The 19688-nt window shown below is 31.1% G+C and overlaps 3 protein-coding genes across 8 annotated transcripts; 1 reads left to right on the top strand and 2 right to left on the bottom strand.

Annotated features, from left to right (window-relative positions):
- Positions 1-3587: 3587 nt before the first annotated feature.
- LOC107890052 (epoxide hydrolase A) lies at positions 3588-6555 on the top strand. The gene is made up of 3 exons (XM_041085874.1): positions 3588-4245; positions 5159-5391; positions 6196-6555. The coding sequence occupies exons 1-3, from the start codon at positions 3775-3777 to the stop codon at positions 6443-6445; spliced, it is 954 nt and encodes a 317-aa protein (XP_040941808.1). The 5' UTR covers positions 3588-3774; the 3' UTR covers positions 6446-6555.
- Positions 6556-8413: 1858 nt separating this feature from the next.
- LOC107889152 (stomatal closure-related actin-binding protein 1) lies at positions 8414-15537 on the bottom strand. 6 transcript variants are annotated; one of them, XM_041085877.1, is made up of 14 exons: positions 15436-15537; positions 15264-15359; positions 14506-14797; positions 13574-13702; positions 12489-12581; positions 12237-12377; positions 11899-11967; positions 11503-11586; positions 11071-11251; positions 10101-10217; positions 9913-9971; positions 9311-9445; positions 8855-9004; positions 8414-8733 (listed from the first exon to the last, which is right to left on the bottom strand). In XM_041085877.1, exons 3-14 carry the CDS (start codon positions 14791-14793, stop codon positions 8689-8691), a joined length of 1491 nt encoding a protein of 496 aa, XP_040941811.1. In that variant the 5' UTR covers positions 14794-14797; positions 15264-15359; positions 15436-15537; the 3' UTR covers positions 8414-8688. The 6 variants fall into 6 exon arrangements, 5 of the variants coding, with proteins under 5 accessions (XP_040941811.1, XP_016668981.1, XP_016668982.1 ...); XM_016813492.2 differs by having other exon boundaries at positions 14506-14813; positions 15436-15536; XM_016813493.2 differs by lacking the exon at positions 15264-15359 and having other exon boundaries at positions 14506-14813; positions 15436-15500.
- Positions 15538-17384: 1847 nt separating this feature from the next.
- Positions 17385-19590, bottom strand: LOC107889153 (60S ribosomal protein L7-4). The gene is made up of 7 exons (XM_016813494.2): positions 19431-19590; positions 18934-19112; positions 18721-18818; positions 18577-18634; positions 18193-18272; positions 18010-18112; positions 17385-17828 (listed from the first exon to the last, which is right to left on the bottom strand). Exons 2-7 carry the CDS (start codon positions 19108-19110, stop codon positions 17613-17615), a joined length of 732 nt encoding a protein of 243 aa, XP_016668983.1. The 5' UTR covers positions 19111-19112; positions 19431-19590; the 3' UTR covers positions 17385-17612.
- Between the last annotated feature and the right edge of the window lie 98 nt (positions 19591-19688).

A 19688-nucleotide genomic window follows, 5' to 3' on the forward strand; every position in this document is an offset into this window, starting at 1 on the left:
TATTTGATTTAATTATTTAAAATGAAAATTTAAATTAAAAAAAAAGAGAGGAAAATGATAGGTGAAGGACTCAGAAAAAACAACTTTCCTTTGATTAAGGTGTTCTTTGAATCGTCAAAAATGGTGGCTTTGTTTTTTTCCTTTTGGTTTGAAATTCGTGGTGGCGTTGATTTATTGGTGTTATTTGGTGTAGATAATTGGGTTTTCTGGGAAAATTATAAGAACACCAGAGAAGATGGTAGAATAGGGAGACAATCATTGGGAATCTAACCGATTCACGCTTTTGAATAAAACTTTTATTATTTTTGCTTTTAAGATCTACAAAAAGGTATAATTGTTTCCAAGTCCCTTTGTTAGACTTAGTTGATTCTTTTTGCTAACACATAGTAAAATTGGGCTACGTGGCAAGTAAAGTCAGAATTCAAAGGTATCTCATTCTCAAGGATTAACAAATTTAAGGAATATAAATATCAAAATACATTGCTGATTGAGTTTTAGTTCAATTGGTATTGATATTATTGCCAATATAAGAGGGTATGAGTTTAAGTGCACTGAAATACATTATCCCCTTATTTAAGGGTTGGTGACAAACTATGGGTAATTTTAAGTATTGTATAAAAAATAAACCCAACAATTTAACTTTTTATCTATCACTTTGCAAGATTGGTTGTCTCTTAATCTACGGGTTAACTTGAGTTCCCATGATGGGGAAAACTGGGTGTACCTCTTTGGTTTACTAGTTTGGCGCCTATGGAAGAATCGTAACCTCTTCATTTTTCAAGGAAAATTGTGGAGCCCAGAGGAGATAATTAAAACCTCGGTGTCTTGGGCTAAGCATTTCTCCTTGGCAATTAAACAGGTTTCGGACGTTGAAAACGAATTGACCCGTGGAGAACCATTTGCAAGAGAGTGGACTTACCTCAACATAGATGGTACCGTTTGAGTGGACTTCGGGGCTGCAGTTGCAGGGGGAGTGTTGCACGACAAAAATGGAGAGTAGATCCTAAGTTACAACATGTGCGTAGGTAATTGCTCGATCCTTAATGCGGAACTTTGGGGCATTCTTGACGGCCTAAAACTCATCTAGCGAAGAGGCGATGCAAAGGTTGTAATTCAATCTAACAGCTTAGAGTCAATTAAAGCTATTCACGGAAGTGCCTTGAGTAGAGTGTAGAAAAAAATGTGGGAGAAGGGTGAAGAAAAGAAAACAATGAAAAAACATGAAAAATTGAGAGAGAGAAAAAAAGAGTAGAGAGAGAATGAAAATAAAAATAATTTAATTTAATTTAAAATATATTTTTAATTTTATGAAAATGATGATGTAAGGTCGTAATGGTTATGGAATTATAGTTTAAATATTAGTTTGACCCTAAAAAAATTTAGGTCCTTAATTAGAAAAAATGTATAATTTGAGGTTTGCTTATTGAATTAAGCCTAATAATCATAGGGTATACTACATTAATTGTCACCCAACTATTGTAAATTTCTTTTCTGGTCACCAACTACGAAAAATTATAAAATTGTCATCTTAGTCAAAAATTTTTTGGTCAACAAACTATCAAAGTTACAAAATGAACACCCAATTATTGAATTTTGTCTTTTTTGGTCACCTAACTATCATAATTTTTCTAGTGTTTCTATTTTTACGTTAGTTAGATATTGACAAAAAAGACAAAATTTAATGGTTAAAATTTTCTATCAATCCTATACTTTGAAAAAGTTATGGATTTAGCCCCTATACTTTAATTTAATCAATTTTATACGTTAGTTAGATATTGACAAAAAAGACAAAATTTAATGGTTAAAATTTTCTATCAATCCTATACTTTGAAAAAGTTATGGATTTAACCCCTATACTTTAATTTAATCAATTTTAATCCTTATACATTTCTAAATGATCAGTTGTAGTCTCTATACTTTTCAAAACTTGAAATTTTTAGTCATGACTCAAACCATAATAGTTGAATTTGTTTGGTTAAATTCAAATACTAGCCTTGTACTATGCATATAGTTGTAGATTTAATCCATATTCTCCAGTTAGACCATTCTAAGCCCCTATACCTTTCGAATTTTGAAATTTTAATATTGATGCTAATGACAATCATTAATCTATTAATTGGATTTTATGAGTAATACGTGAAAATAACAAGCTGACATGACATTGCATATATGATAATATTCAACTTGTTAGATATTGGAAATAGTAAAACTTAATGAAATTAACAGTTATGCTTGGTGATGATTAAAATTTTAAAGCTTGAAAAGTATAGGACTAAAAATAACCAAATTAAAGTATATGGATTAAATTCTTAACTTTTGCAAACTATAGGACTAATAGTACAATTTAATCAAATGTAATAGTCGGTGTAGGGGAGAGCAAAACTCGATTCGACTCGAACAAATCGAAAAAAAAAATCTAAATTTTGAGTTAAACGAATCGAGTTATTTGAATTTTTTTTGAATTTTGAGTTCAAATCAAGTTGAATTTTCGAATTCAAATAACTTGAATAATTCAAATAAACTGAATATCGAACTATAATATTTTACTTTTTTACCCCAAATCCCCAAATATTTTTACTTTTTCTACAAAATTTTTACTCATTCCCACTTTCCCTCAAAACTTTTACTCCCTTCCCCTCCCAACCCACCCCCTATCTACCCCAAATTCATTTCTTCCCAATTTTTTAAAAATATTTTCTCCAAAAATTTTACTCTCCAAAAACCCTCAAAACTTTTACTCCCCTCCATCTCAACCCACCTCCAATCTACCTCAAACTCATTTCTTCCCAATTTTTTTTTAAAATATTTTCCCTCCAAAAATTTACTTTCCCCAAAAATTTTACTCTCCAAAAACCCTCAAAACTTTTACTCATCTTCTATCCCACCCCATCTACCCCAAACCCATCCCACTCCTCCCTTAAATTTTTTTAATATTTTCTCTTCAAAATTTTACTTTCAAAAACCCTCAAAACTTTTTATTTTTCTCCTAAACTTTTACTTCTCACCCTTTACCCCAAATCAAAAATCAAAATCATCCCGAAAAATCCCTAAACTCAAATAATAATAATTTTATTTATATATAGTGTTGTAACTTGAATTTTGATATGAATTATCCTAGTGATATCCATAACATTGTTATTTCAGATGCAATTTAATTCGAGGTCATTTTATTTATATATACTATTTATATTATTAAATTAAATTTTACATTTTATACTGTTTATATTATTGAACTTTTAATCGTATTGAATGTTTATATTAAAATTGAATTATTAATGATGTCATAAAATATCTATGTTAAAATTTTTATGTTGGTATCAATTTTACATTTTATCTTTAAAATAATTTTTATTAAAATTTATATTTTTAAATTTTAAAATGCATAATGATAAGATTAAGAAGATAATTGAAGCAACTAGTAAACAAGGAAACTAACCCGTATATAAAATATTAATAAATAAATTATGAGTTGATAAAAGTTAATAATAAATTTAATTACGGTGGGCAAGTGTGGTTACAAAAAATTAAAATTATTATTTTAAATTTAACTTATACAAATATATTCGATTCAATTCAATTCGAAATTTATGTCACTCCAACAAAATTTAAATTGAGTTAATAAAAAGAAAAATTAATGGTGAGGTGAGTAGTTTACTCATTATTATAATATATATTTTCTTCCATCGTATTATCAGTACTATAAAAAGAACACACGAAGAAGACGATGTAGAAAACCAGAAAACTCAAGGTATTTACGAGAATTAAGCAATAACAATGGAAGGGATAGAGCACCGAATGATTAAAGTGAATGGCATAAACATTCACATAGCTGAAAAAGGTGAAGGTCCAGTCATCCTTTTCCTCCATGGCTTCCCTGAGCTTTGGTATTCATGGCGTCACCAAATCCTCGCTTTATCTTCCATGGGTTACCGAGCCGTTGCTCCCGATTTGAGAGGCTACGGTGACTCGGATGCTCCCGACTCAGTCGAGAGTTACACTTGTTTCCACATAATCGGCGATTTGGTGGAGCTGATAGACGTATTGGATCCGGATGTAGGCAAGGTGTTTGTTGTGGGGCATGACTGGGGAGCTTACATGGCTTGGTTATTGTGTCTGTTTAGGCCTGATAAAGTGAAAGCTTTGGTGAATTTAAGTGTGCCGTTTAGAAGGTTTGATCGGGAAATTAAGCCCGTTGATGTCCGGAAAGCTAATTACGGCGACGATTATTACATATCTAGATTTCAGGTAATTTTATCAAACACCTTAGATACAGAAATAGTTATTTTACGGTTTTGACTTTTTTTTTTCTATAGAATCTATGTTATCGCTAGATTTGACGAGGATTCTTTAGTACTTGAATTTTATAATTAGGGTGATTTTGGTATTTGTTTTCTTTTTCACTTTTATTCCTAAACTTGTCAACTAAGTCTAGTTTGATTATCGAACACCTTAGATTTATAAATCGTTTTTTCGCAACCATAATTTAAATCCCGAATCTAATTTTGCATTAAATATGTCCAGGTTTTATATATAGAAAGAGTATTAATATAACTTTTAGTCCTTGAATTTAATAATTAGGTTTATTTTGGTACTTATATTTGTTTTGATCCACTTTAATACTTAAACTTGTCAATTAAGTCTATTTTAATTTTTAAACTTGTCAAATGTGACTTGACACTCTTCAGAGTGTCATATCAACAAAATTTTAATGAAATCCAAATTTAATGATCAAAGTGAACTTCAGAAAAATATACAGATACCAAAATGGACTTAATCATCAAGTTTAGAGACTAAAAATTATATTAAACCATGTATATGTACTCCCTCTAGATTTCAACTTTTTCAGCTATGGAGTCAATGTTTATCTTAACTAACTATGATGTCCATATCGGCAACCACAAATTAAATCCCGAGTTTAGTGAGGTTTTATACAAGATTTCAAGTAGAATTATGAAGAATACAAGTTGCATACAAAGTTCTTATTTGTTATTTCGATTTTTTTTTCCTTATCTTAGTTATGATATCTGCATCCACGACAATAATTTAAATCCCGGATTTCAATTCGATTTTGCATTGGATTTGTCAAGGTTTTCTTATTGGAACTGAGAAGACTGTTTGATGTATACATGTATGTATACGTATATGAATATAATTACAGGAATATGGAGAAATAGAAGGTGAATTTGCAGAGGTTGGAGTGGAGAGAGTTGTGAAGGAATATTTGTGTGATTTTCCAGTTTTGTTGCCAAAAGGGAAACTATTCAAACGTCCATTAGATGAACCGATTACATTGCCTTCTTGGTTGACTGAGGAAGAAGCCAATTACTATGTCACTGTATTCCAGAAAACTGGTTTCACTTGTCCAATCAACTATTACAGAAACCTTGGCAGGTATGTGTACGTATATATATATGGGATAATTGTTGGTAAAAGTATTATAGGTAGAGGTCCCTATATTAAGAGTGAAATTGTATTTTATCTCTTCTAATGAAAAAGGGAAAATTAATCATTATACGTTAAATTAAAGAGCAAAACGGTCATTTTGTTAAAAGTTTCATCTATTTCTATTGTTAAAAATAGATTCTTGTATGTCAGAATGAGATATATGAGGCATGCTACATATCACCGTTTGATTTTTTTGTCTATCATACCGGTTTTTAACGGTACGATGAAATTTTTATAAAAAAGGACCAAATTGCTCTTTAAATTGACATGCAAGAATTAATTTGTACCTTTTTTTTAGTTGAAGTGATAAAATGCAATCTGACTCTTAAACCTCCATGGTTATTTTACCGATAATTATTCAAGTTTGTGCACCTATAAGCTTTTTCTTTGTTCTCATAGTGTTGGATAAGGTTAGACTTATCAATTCTGATTCAAGCTCAATCAGATCAATCCAAATTCAAGCTCGACTCAATCCAAATTTACTGTAAATATTAAAAATCTTAAAACTAAAATGATTCAGACTTAAAACAATCCAAATCCAACATGGTCAAAAAGACAACTCATGCTAAATGATTCGAACAAATAACCCTAACTAACCCAATGCTGATCCAAACATGTAATGACCTAGCTCAAAAAATCCAAGTTTCAAATCCATATGAACTCGAATCCAAAATAGCAATATTGATAAATTTGTTTGTTGAGTAGGTGATGTTGAGATTGTATTTTGGATGTGTTTTGTTTTGTTGGCAGGAATTGGGAGCTCTTGGGACCATGGGTGGGTAGTAAGATCAAAACACCAGCCAAGTTCATTGTAGGTGATAAGGATTTGGTTTATGGTATGCCAGGGATGAAAGAATACATTCACAATGGTGGGTTCAAAGAAGATGTGCCATCTTTGGAGCAAGTGGTGGTAATGAAATGTGTCAGTCATTTCATTAACATGGAAAAACCAGAAGAGATTAGCAGCCACATATATGATTTCTTTTGCCAATTCCATTGAATAAATAAATAAAAATCTGGTAAAAGTACTATAAAAGTCCTTATATTAGGAGTTGAATTGCATCTTGTTCTCTCTACTAAAAAAATGAGTAAATTAATCCTTATATGCTAGGTCAAAGGATAAATTGGTCTTTTTGTTAAGAATTTCATCCATTTCTTAGTGTTAAAATTGGTCCTTGTGTAACAATTTAATTATTTTGTTAGCTATACCAGTTTTTAATAGTAGAAATGGATAAAAAAAATTTAATTGAAAAAACTAATTTGCTTTTTAATTTAATGTGCAAGAGCTAACTTGCTCATTTTTTAATAAATAGGATAATATGCCATCTTAAACTCTTAATATAGGGGTATCTATGGTACTTTTACCATTAAAAAAATCATGTATTTCAAGCCTTTTGGGTAATAAAAAACTTAGCTAAGATTCAAGTGACCAAAAGTTTATTTATCATTGACGTTAAAACGTGTTATCAGAACATTTTAAATATAATGAGCCAAAAGCAATTAAAAGTAAAAAACTTCGACGTTTTGACTTGTGTTAAAATCTCACTATAAAAAACATGGTTTGATTAAAAAAAAAGGTCCTTTTTTACTATTGCTTTCGACTTGAAATCATGTTTTAGAAACATGGTTTGATTTGAAAAACCTTAATGTTAATATTTTTTTGGTTAATTCTATCATAAGTCTTCAAACAATAGATTTAATTCTAGATTGATCCTAAAAACGTTTTAATTGAGTCCTTTTTATCGTATTAATTATGCTCTTTTGTCAGTTTAACTATTAAGCTCAAATTTGACATGAAATTACATTTGTTTAATTGTAAAGACCATAAATTAAATCCAAATTTTTAATTACATGACATGAATCATATTTATACTTAAATTAAAACACTATTTTTATTTACACGGGTAGGGAGTGTTAAGTCGCTTGGTGAATTAAAAAAATAATTTTATAAATTAATATAATTATAAAATTTACTTTTGTCCTTTTAAATTGCCTATACTCTCCATAGAGTAAGACCTTAGTCAAATTGTTGTAAAAATATAACATATGTCATACCCAACTTGGATTGTTTAAAGGCTTAATAATAAATTTGGCCACTAATATTTGTATATTTTGTTAAAATAACCCTAATTGTAAAATATTTTTAATGAAATATAATTTATTACTAAGATAACCCGATAAAATAATTACGTGTGAAAAATAATAAAACAAATAAATAATACATTAAATTAAAAAAAACAACTCTTAACTTAAAGAAAATAAACATAATTATCTAAAAAAAATTAACTTAATAAAAAAACTTCTCAGTAATTAAACATATGAAAAATTGAAACCTTTTGAAAGAAAAGAAAAATTGAAACCTTAAATTTATTCATTGAATCTGTTAGAAAAAGCAGGCTGAAAAAATAAACGAAAGTTAATGACTAAAAAGGACTCAAAAATACAATTAGGATCATTTTGACAAAACATGCAAACCTTAGTAGTCAAATTTATTATTAAACCAAAACTAATCTAAAACCATTTTTTTAAGATTAAGAAATAGAAGCATAATAGATTAAATAAATTAAACAACCCTTTAGACAAACTCAATGAATAAAATTAAATTAAAACTCAGATTTGAGTCTGACATATTGAGATTTCCAAGAAGGAAGCTTTGACTTTTTTCCTTTTTTTTAAACCTATAAACAAACAAAGAGTGGGTAGGGATCTTGACTATCTAACTGCTGTTTTTCTATTTATAGTTAAAAAAAAAATTCTAGCTAAGAGATAAACCTTCCAATCTAAATCTACACGAAATTTAAATCAATTGGTTCATACAAACAACTATCTATCCGTAAAAAATGACATTAAGTTTGATATTCGTTCGGTAAGAAGATATCTCAATGGTGGTACATAGAAAAAACCTAACAATGTGGTGCAATAATATACATAACATCATTGTCATGGCAAACAGGGAATACATAGAACCTGAGGAAAAACTCGAGTTTGGCATGGTCCAAACACCGACATCGACATTCAGACATTGTTTGTCCTAAATAGATTTCGTCGATACAAAAGGCAAACAACAACAACAACAAAAAAAAAAAAAAAAAGCAATGCCTTGGTAATTTTAAGCGGAAAAAAGGGTGAAAAACACCAATGCAGAATCAAAACAATCATGTCCTACTAGTACAAACTTATGGTACATGATAATCGTTAAAAGCTCGACATACTTACAATTAGTAAAACCCGGGAGGAGGTCTGTTAGGTTTCTAATGAAGTTCTATCGTCTGGACCGGCAAGCATGATCTGGAAGATTTGTTTAGCAGCGGAAAGAAAAACGTGGTGAGCAAATTGAATGGATTTCATTGGTTTGTATTCAAAACATGATGGATATTTACAAGCAAGAATTTGGAGAACTACTACTTACATTGCAGTCAAAAGCAAATCTCCGGGCAAGCATGATGGCTGCATTTCGATCTCTCTCTGATTCAAATGCTAATACAACCGAAAATCCTTTCTTTGCTAGCCAAAACAACGCCTGAGCGGCTGCATTTCCGCCACCTCGGACTCCACAGAGCTAAAGCATAAGCATAACACAAGAGAAACTAAACAAAGTTATGTGCAACGGATATGAATGTATCAGAAATGTCATGTTTCGTATCGATGTGTTTGCATGCAATTCTCGTTCTATTCCTTTTCTTTATTCTTTATTCGAACTATTCAGTAAATTTCTTCTAAAAAATAAAACCCAATAGAAAAAGGAAACAACGTAAAGGATATACGCAGAACTATCTTCAAAGCGAATATTTCTCCATTTTTCGCTTTTTCCATTAGAGAAACATCAAAGCATTTCTTTTTAATGAGAATTTACGAGACTTGGTACCTGCATTGCGCTGGAATAATATTCTTTAGCAATTGCAGTCTTTCCTTTACGTAGCTTCATCCTCATCTTTCCTACATGTAGTACATGAATGGATTCTGATGGTTGATCTACACCATTCATTTGGGTAACAATGACCTACAAAATAGTATAACGGTGATGATATAAAATATTAGAAGCTGAAATAGATTGTTAAAAATCTTTACAGAAGATATGAGAAACATTTTTGCGATCCATTCATTTATGGAACAACTACCTATAAACATCAATAAAAAGCAAAAACAAAGGACTAAATAGTTAAAATTTTCACCAAATACAAGCAACATATTTTGATCTATCCAGTAAGATTATAGAGCCTATTTAGTCAATGAGAAGGGTAATGACAAAGAGGTCTGAGGGATTGCTTATGGTTCAAAATTCAACACTATTTTTCTCAAAATTTTAAGGTTTCAAGGTCCAAGGGATCGTTTAGGGTTCAAATTTCTAACAAGGACAAGAAGTTTAGCTAAAAGAATCAATGACCAAATCCAAGTCAATACTGAAAAATAAAGCCTACTATACATTTAGCTATATACAGGAGGACGTTTTAGAGTAGGAAATCATACATTGAATTCAACATCGTGTTTCCGCACAAGTGCCTCCACATAGTTTCCCAAACCCGCAGCTGCATTCACCAATAAAGAAACTAAAGTTATAAATTTGAACAAATAAGGAGAAATAAAATACAAAAAACTTGTAAAACAAGGTTTTTAAAAAAAAATAATAATTAGCAATAGAAAAGCCAAAAGCAAACCTGGATCAATGGCACCAGTAGTAGTCAATTTGATCAGCTGGCCATCATAAATAATCTCAGCCTGCAGGCTTCGACCAACGTCAAAAGGCTCTGGAGCATAAACAGATTTGCAAGCACCTGGATATAGCAAGGTAGATGAACGAAATCAGATCCAAAAAGGAAAAAGAAAAGATCATTCGTTGCCCACAACAGTCGGACATTAGCATCTTGATCTAGTAATGATTACTTCATTAACGTTCTCAATTCATCCATGACTTAGTCTTCTTTCTCCTATGATAAACTATTCGATTTTCAGTATCATAAATAAAATGTTTACGCATTGGATAATATATGCGTTCAGACCACTTAATGGCTAATGGGATACTTGAACATGGAGAACAATATTTTGCATACTTTACCTACAACCTTAATTAAATAAATCAATAAAAGTTATTTCTACGTCCACAAAGGTGTTTAGCTTCAAGGAATAGGAAGTGTTAACATGACAATTGGCTAACAACCGGTAAAAGTACCCTGGAGGCCATTGTACTAAGAGTCGGAGTGCATTTTGCCCCCTCTACTAAAAAAATAAACAAATTAATCTCTGTATGTTAAATCAAAGAATAAACTGGTCCTGTTAAAAAATTCATTCATTTCTACTGTTAAAAACTGGTCTTTTGTACATTGCCATGAGGTACATGTGGCAAAGCCATGTGTAACTGTCTGGTTATTCCGTCAACTACACCAATTTTTAATGGTAAAAATGGATAAATATTTTAACTAAAAGGACTAGTTGGCTCTTTAATTTAACGTACAGGGACTAATTAGCTCATTTTTTGAGTAAAGGGAGCAAAATGCAAGATTCCTAGTAGAGGGACTTCCATGGCACTTTTACTGCTAACAACCTAATTAAATATTGCACTACAGGCAACAAATTTAAACATATTGATTAACGGTAATCAGCAATGAAGACAGCCCCTCCTAGCATTACCTGATATAAGCTCTTTTTTGCCACCTTCAGATGAAACACGATACCACTGAATTGAACATTTCGAAAGTTCGGGAGCAATATCAGAGCAAGGTTTGATCTTCAAATATGAACCTAAAGTTTCAGCGCCATCCAATTCAAATAAATTAGATAAATTATCCTTGACTCCCTTGCTTCTTGCTAGCTGCAAAAAAATAGGATAAGGAAAGCAGAAGGTTAAGCAAGTGAAAGATTAAAGAAAAAGAATGGAACTATAATATGTGCCAGTTCATTCCACACAAGCTCATTGATTATCTGTATCCGAAATGGAATAACGATATTATGAACTTAGGAGCTGGTGCATAATTCAGGGAAATAATCTACTAAGGATGAATTTTAATAGAATGGCTAAAGAAAACTGAAAAACTAAATGGAATTAAGGGGTAAAAGGAAAACCTCTTTTTGAAGCAACAGGGAACGCTTAGACTTCTCTGCGAGTTGAATCCTTAATGCACGAAGCTCGTGTTCCATATCCATAACCTGCATATGGCTACTAGTTTAATCCATTCACTACTTCAACTAGGAAAAAAGAACGAAATAATCAACTTGCAGAAGTGGTGTTAATTTGATCTGCCATGCTGCAAAGCATCCGTATGTTAGATGAGGCTTCTAGACTAGCCACATACAACTTGAATCACGGAAAGAAATTAACCAATGTCCATGGATAAAAAAAAATTTGAGACAGCAGCATGCTATAAATACACAAGTTACTTATAGTAATTTGAAAGAAGGTTTTTGAATATTAATGATGGAAAAAAGAGTACAAAAATCAGTAACAGATCTTAGTCAAACCTTGCTTGGTTGGTGCAGCATTATGATCCGTCTGGCCTCTTGAACTTCCTTCATTAATTCTTCCAAATCCTGAAATCCATGCTAATATTTGTTCAAAAACTGCAACACTGCTACATGAGAGCATGACAATAGAACAGCATAAATATGAAATTTTTATTAACAGATAGTCAAATTAACATATGTCTAATCAATAGATATTTTAACAGTTTAATGCAATATGGAATGACAAGAGTATCAGCATAGAGATAGCTGCATTTAGCAGGTTGATCTTTAACAAAGCAAATTTCATATTACAGAACTTTGAAAGTTGATAAACAGAATATTAAAAAAACAAAAACCTGTTTGCCTGTAGCTCGAGACATCTTCTCATGCTCCTGAAGGGCCTCTTCTACTCTCTGAACAGCTGCTCTTGCATTCTCAATTTCAGCACGAGCAAAAGCTCTTTCCTCATCGACAAGTTTCTTAGCATCTTGAGAAGCCTATTTGGAGACACAAGCATGCAAAAGTAAAGGTTGTCAGGGATGCAGGGTCAAGGCATTTTTGGTAGTTTCAAGAGGAAACCAGCTAGCATTAATCATAAACTATATTACCTGCTTAAGGAAATTTGCTAGTTTCTTTACTTCTGCCTTTTCTTGAATCAACTCTCCTTCTCGTTGAGTCAGCTGAACAGCTAGTGCTTCCACCTGGATTAGCAACCATAATTCAAAAGTCATTTTTGCCTCACTTGAAAGTTGGCAGGCAATATACATCAATCAACCAGGAATCCAAATAGATAGTTTGAGAGGAACCATGCAAATGGGGAAAGATATAACCAGGGGTCAAAGACAACATTTCAAGCATTCAAAGGCAACGTGCCCCCCCCCAAAAAAAAATGAAAAATTTCAATTCAGTCCCCTTAGAAATAATAAAATTACAAGTAAATCCATGGTAAAATTGCTCTTTGCCCCCCAATATGAAAAAATTATGTTTGGTCCCTTGAAAAATGATGGAATCATAAATTTAGACATGATAAAATTACATTTTGATCTCTCAAAATTTTATAATTCAGTTCCAGCTCCCCCCAAAAAAATTCTGGCTTCGCCCCTGCAAGCATTTTAATATTTTTCCCTTTTGTTTCTTGCCTTTATCCATTTCTCCACCCCAAAGGTTGGGGGAAGACATGCATCCTCAAAGCTGATATATTCAAAGAATGTGAACAATTTTCTTCCAGAAAATGAAGTTGGTTTCATACTACCATACTGTAAATGATAACTTTAGGACTTGAATCATTATTACAGAAGGCGGAAGATAAACATACACTTGCCATTCTTTTTCTAAAACCAAATCCTTCTTTACTACAAGGCAGTGATGGATACAACATATCATATATAAGGGTAAATTAAGTTCCTGCCCTAGTGTTTTACCGATAATTTACAACATGGAACAGTGTTGATACAAATGATAATAACATCCTCAGACCTAACAAAGCCAACAAAATACAACAAATTGGCAATCATGCCCTTAAAGTTATGGCATTTTTTTCCTCATCTTTCACCATGGAAGTTATTTCTCAATGCAGGAAGACTGATAGCAAGGTTTTATTGAATTAAAACTTAGTAAAACATTTTATGGCATCATTTTTATAACCTTATAGGTAATAAATTCACCGGTAGAAGCAAAAGAGCAACACACTAACCATGGAAATAGCTTCCACTACATCATCCTTGTTTCTTCCAGCCACACGTCCTTTTAAAGATTCCAGGGCATCTCTAAGCTTCTTCAAAAGAACATGTTTCTCCAGTGAAGCAGCCTCTCTGAGTTTAGCCTGAATCCAATAAAGGACTAGCTTAAATTTCTTCACATGACAATCCAGATTAATTAGAAATAATAGTCCCGAGGCTTCTCAACTGTGAATATAAACAACAAACACAGATAGTACAATCACTTGCATTAACAGTACTCAGCCACCTAACATGCATAACAAAATGATAATAACCATGAAAAAGAAATTTGCTATTTCAACCAACCTCAACTGTGAATAGAAACAACAACACAGATAGAAGAATTACTTGCATGACCAGATTACTCATTCAACCAGAGGCGACACCGGGGGGGTGGCAGGGCCCTTCCCCCCCCCCCCTCTTAAAAATGAAAAATATTCAATTCAGTCCCTTTAGAAATAATAAAATTACAAGTTAATCCATAGTAAAATTGCACTTTGCCCCCACAAAATATGCAAAAATTCTGTTTAGTCCCTTAAAAAAATAATGGAAATATAGATCAATACATGATAAAATTACATTTTGATCTCTCAAAAAATTTATAATTCCGGCCCCCCTAAAAATATTTATGGCTTCGCCCTTCCTTTCAACCCACCTATTTCTTCAATCAGTGATACTCTAAGATGCATGACAGAATGATACTAACACATAAAACAGAAGTTACTGTTTTTTCATCTTAGAGACACTCATGAAAAACAGAGCTAAGCTTTCGTTATTAAAGTAAAATACAAACCAACTTATAAGTAGATTCAAACAACCTATTCCAAGGATTCATCATAAGGCTAAAATACATCAATCTAATATTAAGCAAACTTGTATAAATAAATGACAATAGAATGAATTTGACCTCTTCAGATAACTTAGTAGCAGCAGCTAACCCTTTCTCAAATTTACTAGCAAGATCACGAACTGAGAGGCGTTGTTGCTGCTCCAACAACAACGCGGTCTCACGTGCCACAACCTCCTTCATAGACAAAACTTTAGGATTTTCTTTGGCATCAATGATCTGATTATTTGACCCAATTCTGTAACTGGGAAACCGACTGGAAGTCGAAGCAAATATTACATTAGCTGAGACAGCTGGAACTGCTTCCTTTTGCATTGTATCACCAAAAGTCCGACTCATCCTTGTCATTGCTCTGAAACTTAAAAACTCTGTTAAGATCACAAAAACAATAATAATAATGTTAGGGTTTTGAAAAAGAAAAAGGAATTTAAACTACCATGAAAGTATTAAGCATGAAAAAAAATCATTACGAAAAATGACTTGTTAACAGCTTAAACCAAAAATGTCAGTCACTATCAAGTATCAACCAACCTAAATTGAATCTATAAGATGAAATAATTATCAAATTAGTTGCCAAACATCTAACTAGAACAAAAAAAAAACAATTTTAATCAGATAATTTCAAGTTCAATGATCCCAAATATTTTTTTAAATACATTTTTTTCTAAATGCCAACAAAATAAAAACACCACATTAAACACCTACAAAGTAGAGGAAATAAAGGGGGAAAGAGAGAGAGAATATTTGGTTATCCGAAACCCTAATTCAAGAAAAAAAAAGTTAAAAAAGAAAGGGAAACTTTGAGAATTGGAACTTACAGATCATGAAAAATGTGAGGGGAAAAGGGGAAATTACATAGAGGAACTAGATTGTTGGATCAAGCAGATTGAAATGGAAAGGAAGCTTTGGATTATCTACAAAAAATAATATAAATAATTGACAAATAAAATAAAAGGAAACTAAATAAGAGTTGCAGGTTTTTTTTCCTACCTTTTTAGAAAAAGGTGAAAGCAAAAAGACGAAGAGAAGAAGTTGCCGTCCAGTCTACGGCCCTCACTTTTTTAGGTTAAAATATGCTAATATAGTACCTGTACTTTGATAGAATTTTAGATTTAGTCCCTATAATTAAAAAGTTAAAATTTAACTCTCTTTTTTAAATCTCAGTCCAATAGTTGAAAGCCTAAGTATTTTTCATCAAAATTTGTATAGCTGATGGACAATAAACATATTAAATTGATTATTTTTAATGAAAATTATCATAATACTTGGACTAAATTTTTTCAATTAGAAAATAAAAAGATTAAAAATTTAACTTTCAAAATTCATGGATTAAATCTCAAATTTTATAAAAATACAAATATATAATAGCATTAGCTATAAAATATATATTATCTTCGTTGTACTTGCCAATAATATATATTTCTTTTTTGTCATCTAACTATTAAAAGTTACAAAATTATCATTCAACTATTCAATTTTATCTTTTTCTTTCACGGCCCTGCTAACGGTGGCAGCCTTTAAAATTTGTATAATAGCATCTTTAACCCTTAAATATTTATAAATTATGTCAATTTAGTCTTGATTCTAAAAATGTTAACTCTCAACATTTACACTTTGTTATTTTTTTCTTTTACAATTTTGCTCTATTTTTTTTGTGACATTGAAGGTTAAATTTAAAAGAATGAGAAACAATGAAAATTATTATCGTGGATATTTTGGATGTTTTCATTTTTCTTTGTATATTATCAACCAAATTAGCTAATAAATTTATTTATTTTTAGCTTTTTAGGTGAAAGGGTCATCCAAAAAAAAAAAGCATAACTGCAACAATGTTCAAATTACATCATGTGTAAATGTTGAGGGTTAAAATTTTTGGAATCAATACTAAATTAATACAATGCATAACTGTTGAGGGTTAAAGTTGTTGTTATGCCAATTTTGTAATTTTGTAACTTTTATAATTGGATGATAAAAAAATTATTAATAATTGATTTACTACTATTAAAATTTAAATTGGGAAAGTAAATAGATTATTTAATATAAAGTTTTGAAAAAGGAGAGTAAGAAAATAGTATGCCATATATATATTTAAAAATATCTTTGACTGATTGAATCTTAACTTAGTTGACATTAGTGTTGTTATTAGTGTAGGAGGATATAAGTTCAAACATGTTAAAACGCGTTTATTCTGCTATTTAATAGTTAAAATGAATTATAGATAATTTTAAGCATTATATCAACTTTAAAATATTCAGATTCTTTCACCCAAATTATTTCAAATTTCAATAAAGTACAATTACAAATTTAATTACTAAAATTTAAAAACAATCATTTAGAATGCAAATTTGAATTATTCAAAATATTTTATAATTATTTGAGAATTTAAAAATATATTAACTTCTAAATATTTATTTATTATCATTGGTTTTTAATTCGAATAATGAATTTAATAAACATTTTATTTATTCCATTCACGGATCAAATAGTTAATCCTATATTTTTTACCCTGACTACATTCTCCAGGTAATAATTTTGCTCTTTCATAATTTCATTTATACTTGAATTTAAAGTTGATATAATTTAATATATTTTACAATTTTATTAGTTTATTTAAATTAATTAACATTAATTACTTCAATATTGATGGATAATCTAACTGATCAATCGATCAAAACATCAGCTGTTTATTCAACTTTTTAAATTAAAAATACTAAGGGAAAATATAAAAGAACATAAATATCATTTTATAAATCATAAATAAAAATAAATGTTTAAATTAACTTAAATTTGATAACATTATTAAATATTTAGATTAGTTTAATATTATTTAATTAAATATTTAAATTAGTTTAAATCAAAATTTTAACCAATTGAAGGTACTTTTTTTTTCAAAAATCACCTTATATAATTATTTGAGCTAGAAGGGCAAAAACCATAAATTGACCAATAAATAACATATTAGTAATAAATTCTAAACCAGAAGAACTTTGAGAAAGCTCTCAGTCACAAAGTATAACACTGGCAACACAAAGCAAAAATATCCGTGTCTTTGATAACAAAAAAGTGATTCTAACTTCCAACAGAAATTAACATCAGAATCCCTTACAAAATAAACCAAAAAAGACATCAACCACTAGTTTTTTAAAACAAAACCCGAGTTTAGTTTTTTAATTCATTCTCCTAATTAACTCGTTGATGTAATTCTCACGGTTGCCGGCATCTCCACCTTCGACGTAATGGTTCCTCTTCTTCTTCAGACCACCCAATGGTGCCTTGAGCTTAAATGGCCAAAGGAAGTTGTTGGCTTCCTTGAAATGAGGTCCCACAGTCATTATCTCGTGGATGAGATCTTCAACACAAATGATGCCGAACTTGCCTAGTGCCTAAAAACAACAATTTGCGATAAAAAGCATGCTTAGTGTCATCGTTTTTGTTAGTATATGGCACACATCCAATCATGGATGCAAGGATATGTGACGATAAGTTCTACCAAAAACTATCCAAATACACTCACATCCAAAAACTATCCAACATGAAGTTGCGAATGCAAAAAAAGATACAAACCTGCTCAACAATTGCGTTGTCGGTCAAGGCAACTCGCTGCTTGTTCAACTTTCCAAAACCTCTTTTGTAAACGAGTTCCCTAACACTCTTGAGATTCGGGTATCTAGAAGCATACGTTGTTTAGAAGTAAGATACGGCAAGTATATAAAAATACAAGGATAGAAAGAGAGGCTGCTGTTATACCCATAAGTCACATAAGGTTCAACAAGGTGAAGCATGTTCATTGTTGCCTTGTTCACTTTAAGAAAAACACCATTGAAAATCTGTATTTGATAAAAGAGCAAACACAACAATTCAGATTCAGGTTTTGTTATAAGAAAATTTAATTTCTGAATCCATTAACAACTGTAAGTTCATATCAAAATGTGCTAGTCTGACGGCAAGTTAGTAATTACAAGCAAGCACATTAAATTTGCGTCAACACAATCAAAATGAGAAATCATCCAAAGTATCAACCACTTCGAACTATACGAACATCATAATCATGTTTAAATATCAAATCAAGACACGAGAAAAATGGGAAATTGATTCTCACAAACCATATTTCTCTAAAGTTCCGGTGAGTACCTGTCTCAAACGTAGGAGCTGCAAGATCTTTCTGGTCCTTGGGTGCATGGCATTGATACTGAAAATAAACATTCACATAACATGTTAATATTTAAAGTTTCGGTAAATAAAACCCAATGATAAAATGCCACAAGAAACACGTACCCGCGGATTCTAACAATGAACAAAAGCTTAGCTTCTGGATCAACATAGAATCCTCCTTTCAACTTTGCCTCCCGCTTCAATTGAATCAACTCTTTTTCCTAACAATTACCAACCACACACACAAAAAAAATGATTCAGACACTTCAACGGTTTGATGGAACATATATTTACATAAATCCGAAACAGAACATCATGAATTCATAACATATATACCTGAGCCTCGTACTCCTTTGCATATTGCTTAGCCCTGTTGAAAATCAACTTCCGGTTCTCGACATTCTTCTTCTTGGCGGCTTCGAGCTCCTGCTTTTTGGCAAGCTCCCATTCTTCATTCCTCTTGTTCTTCTTCAACAGTGACTCAGGAACCAAAGCCTTTACTTCCTCACCCATTGCTACACACAAAAAAAGAAATCGCATTAGAAACCAAATTCCACATAATATCTAATAATTCCAAACAATAAAAAGCTCAAAACATAAACCCTAAACTATAATCAATAAATAGGTTCTCTTAATTTATCTTGTCACGGAATGAAACCTATATATATGAACAGATAAAACCTATTTCAACTAATAATGGAAATTGAGGGAGTGCCGAGTGATTTCATTAACTGATAAAGCAATATCAATGTAGAGAGTAATGAATAGTTAATAAAATTTTAAACATTGAATCCATGGAGGGTTTAGTGAGATAAATGGATCAACGCGAGTACCTGCGATGTGGAGTGTCGGATCTCAGCTGCGGCAGCTCAAGAAGATTTTAGGGTTTTTGCGTAAAATATAACTAATATAAAGAGTTGCTGGTATTAGGGTTATTAAAAGTACTGTGCGAGGGACAAGCGGCGGCCATTTTTGGGCTGGGATTGAGCTTTTTGGGCTAAATAGGGGAAAAGGACAAGGATTTTATGCTATAGTTTTCTTCTTTAAAGCCCAATTGCTTTTGGCATCTGGTATATATATAAATATAAGTG

This window comes from Gossypium hirsutum, chromosome A13 (genome assembly GCF_007990345.1).
Source record: "Gossypium hirsutum isolate 1008001.06 chromosome A13, Gossypium_hirsutum_v2.1, whole genome shotgun sequence".
NCBI lineage: Eukaryota > Viridiplantae > Streptophyta > Magnoliopsida > Malvales > Malvaceae > Gossypium > Gossypium hirsutum.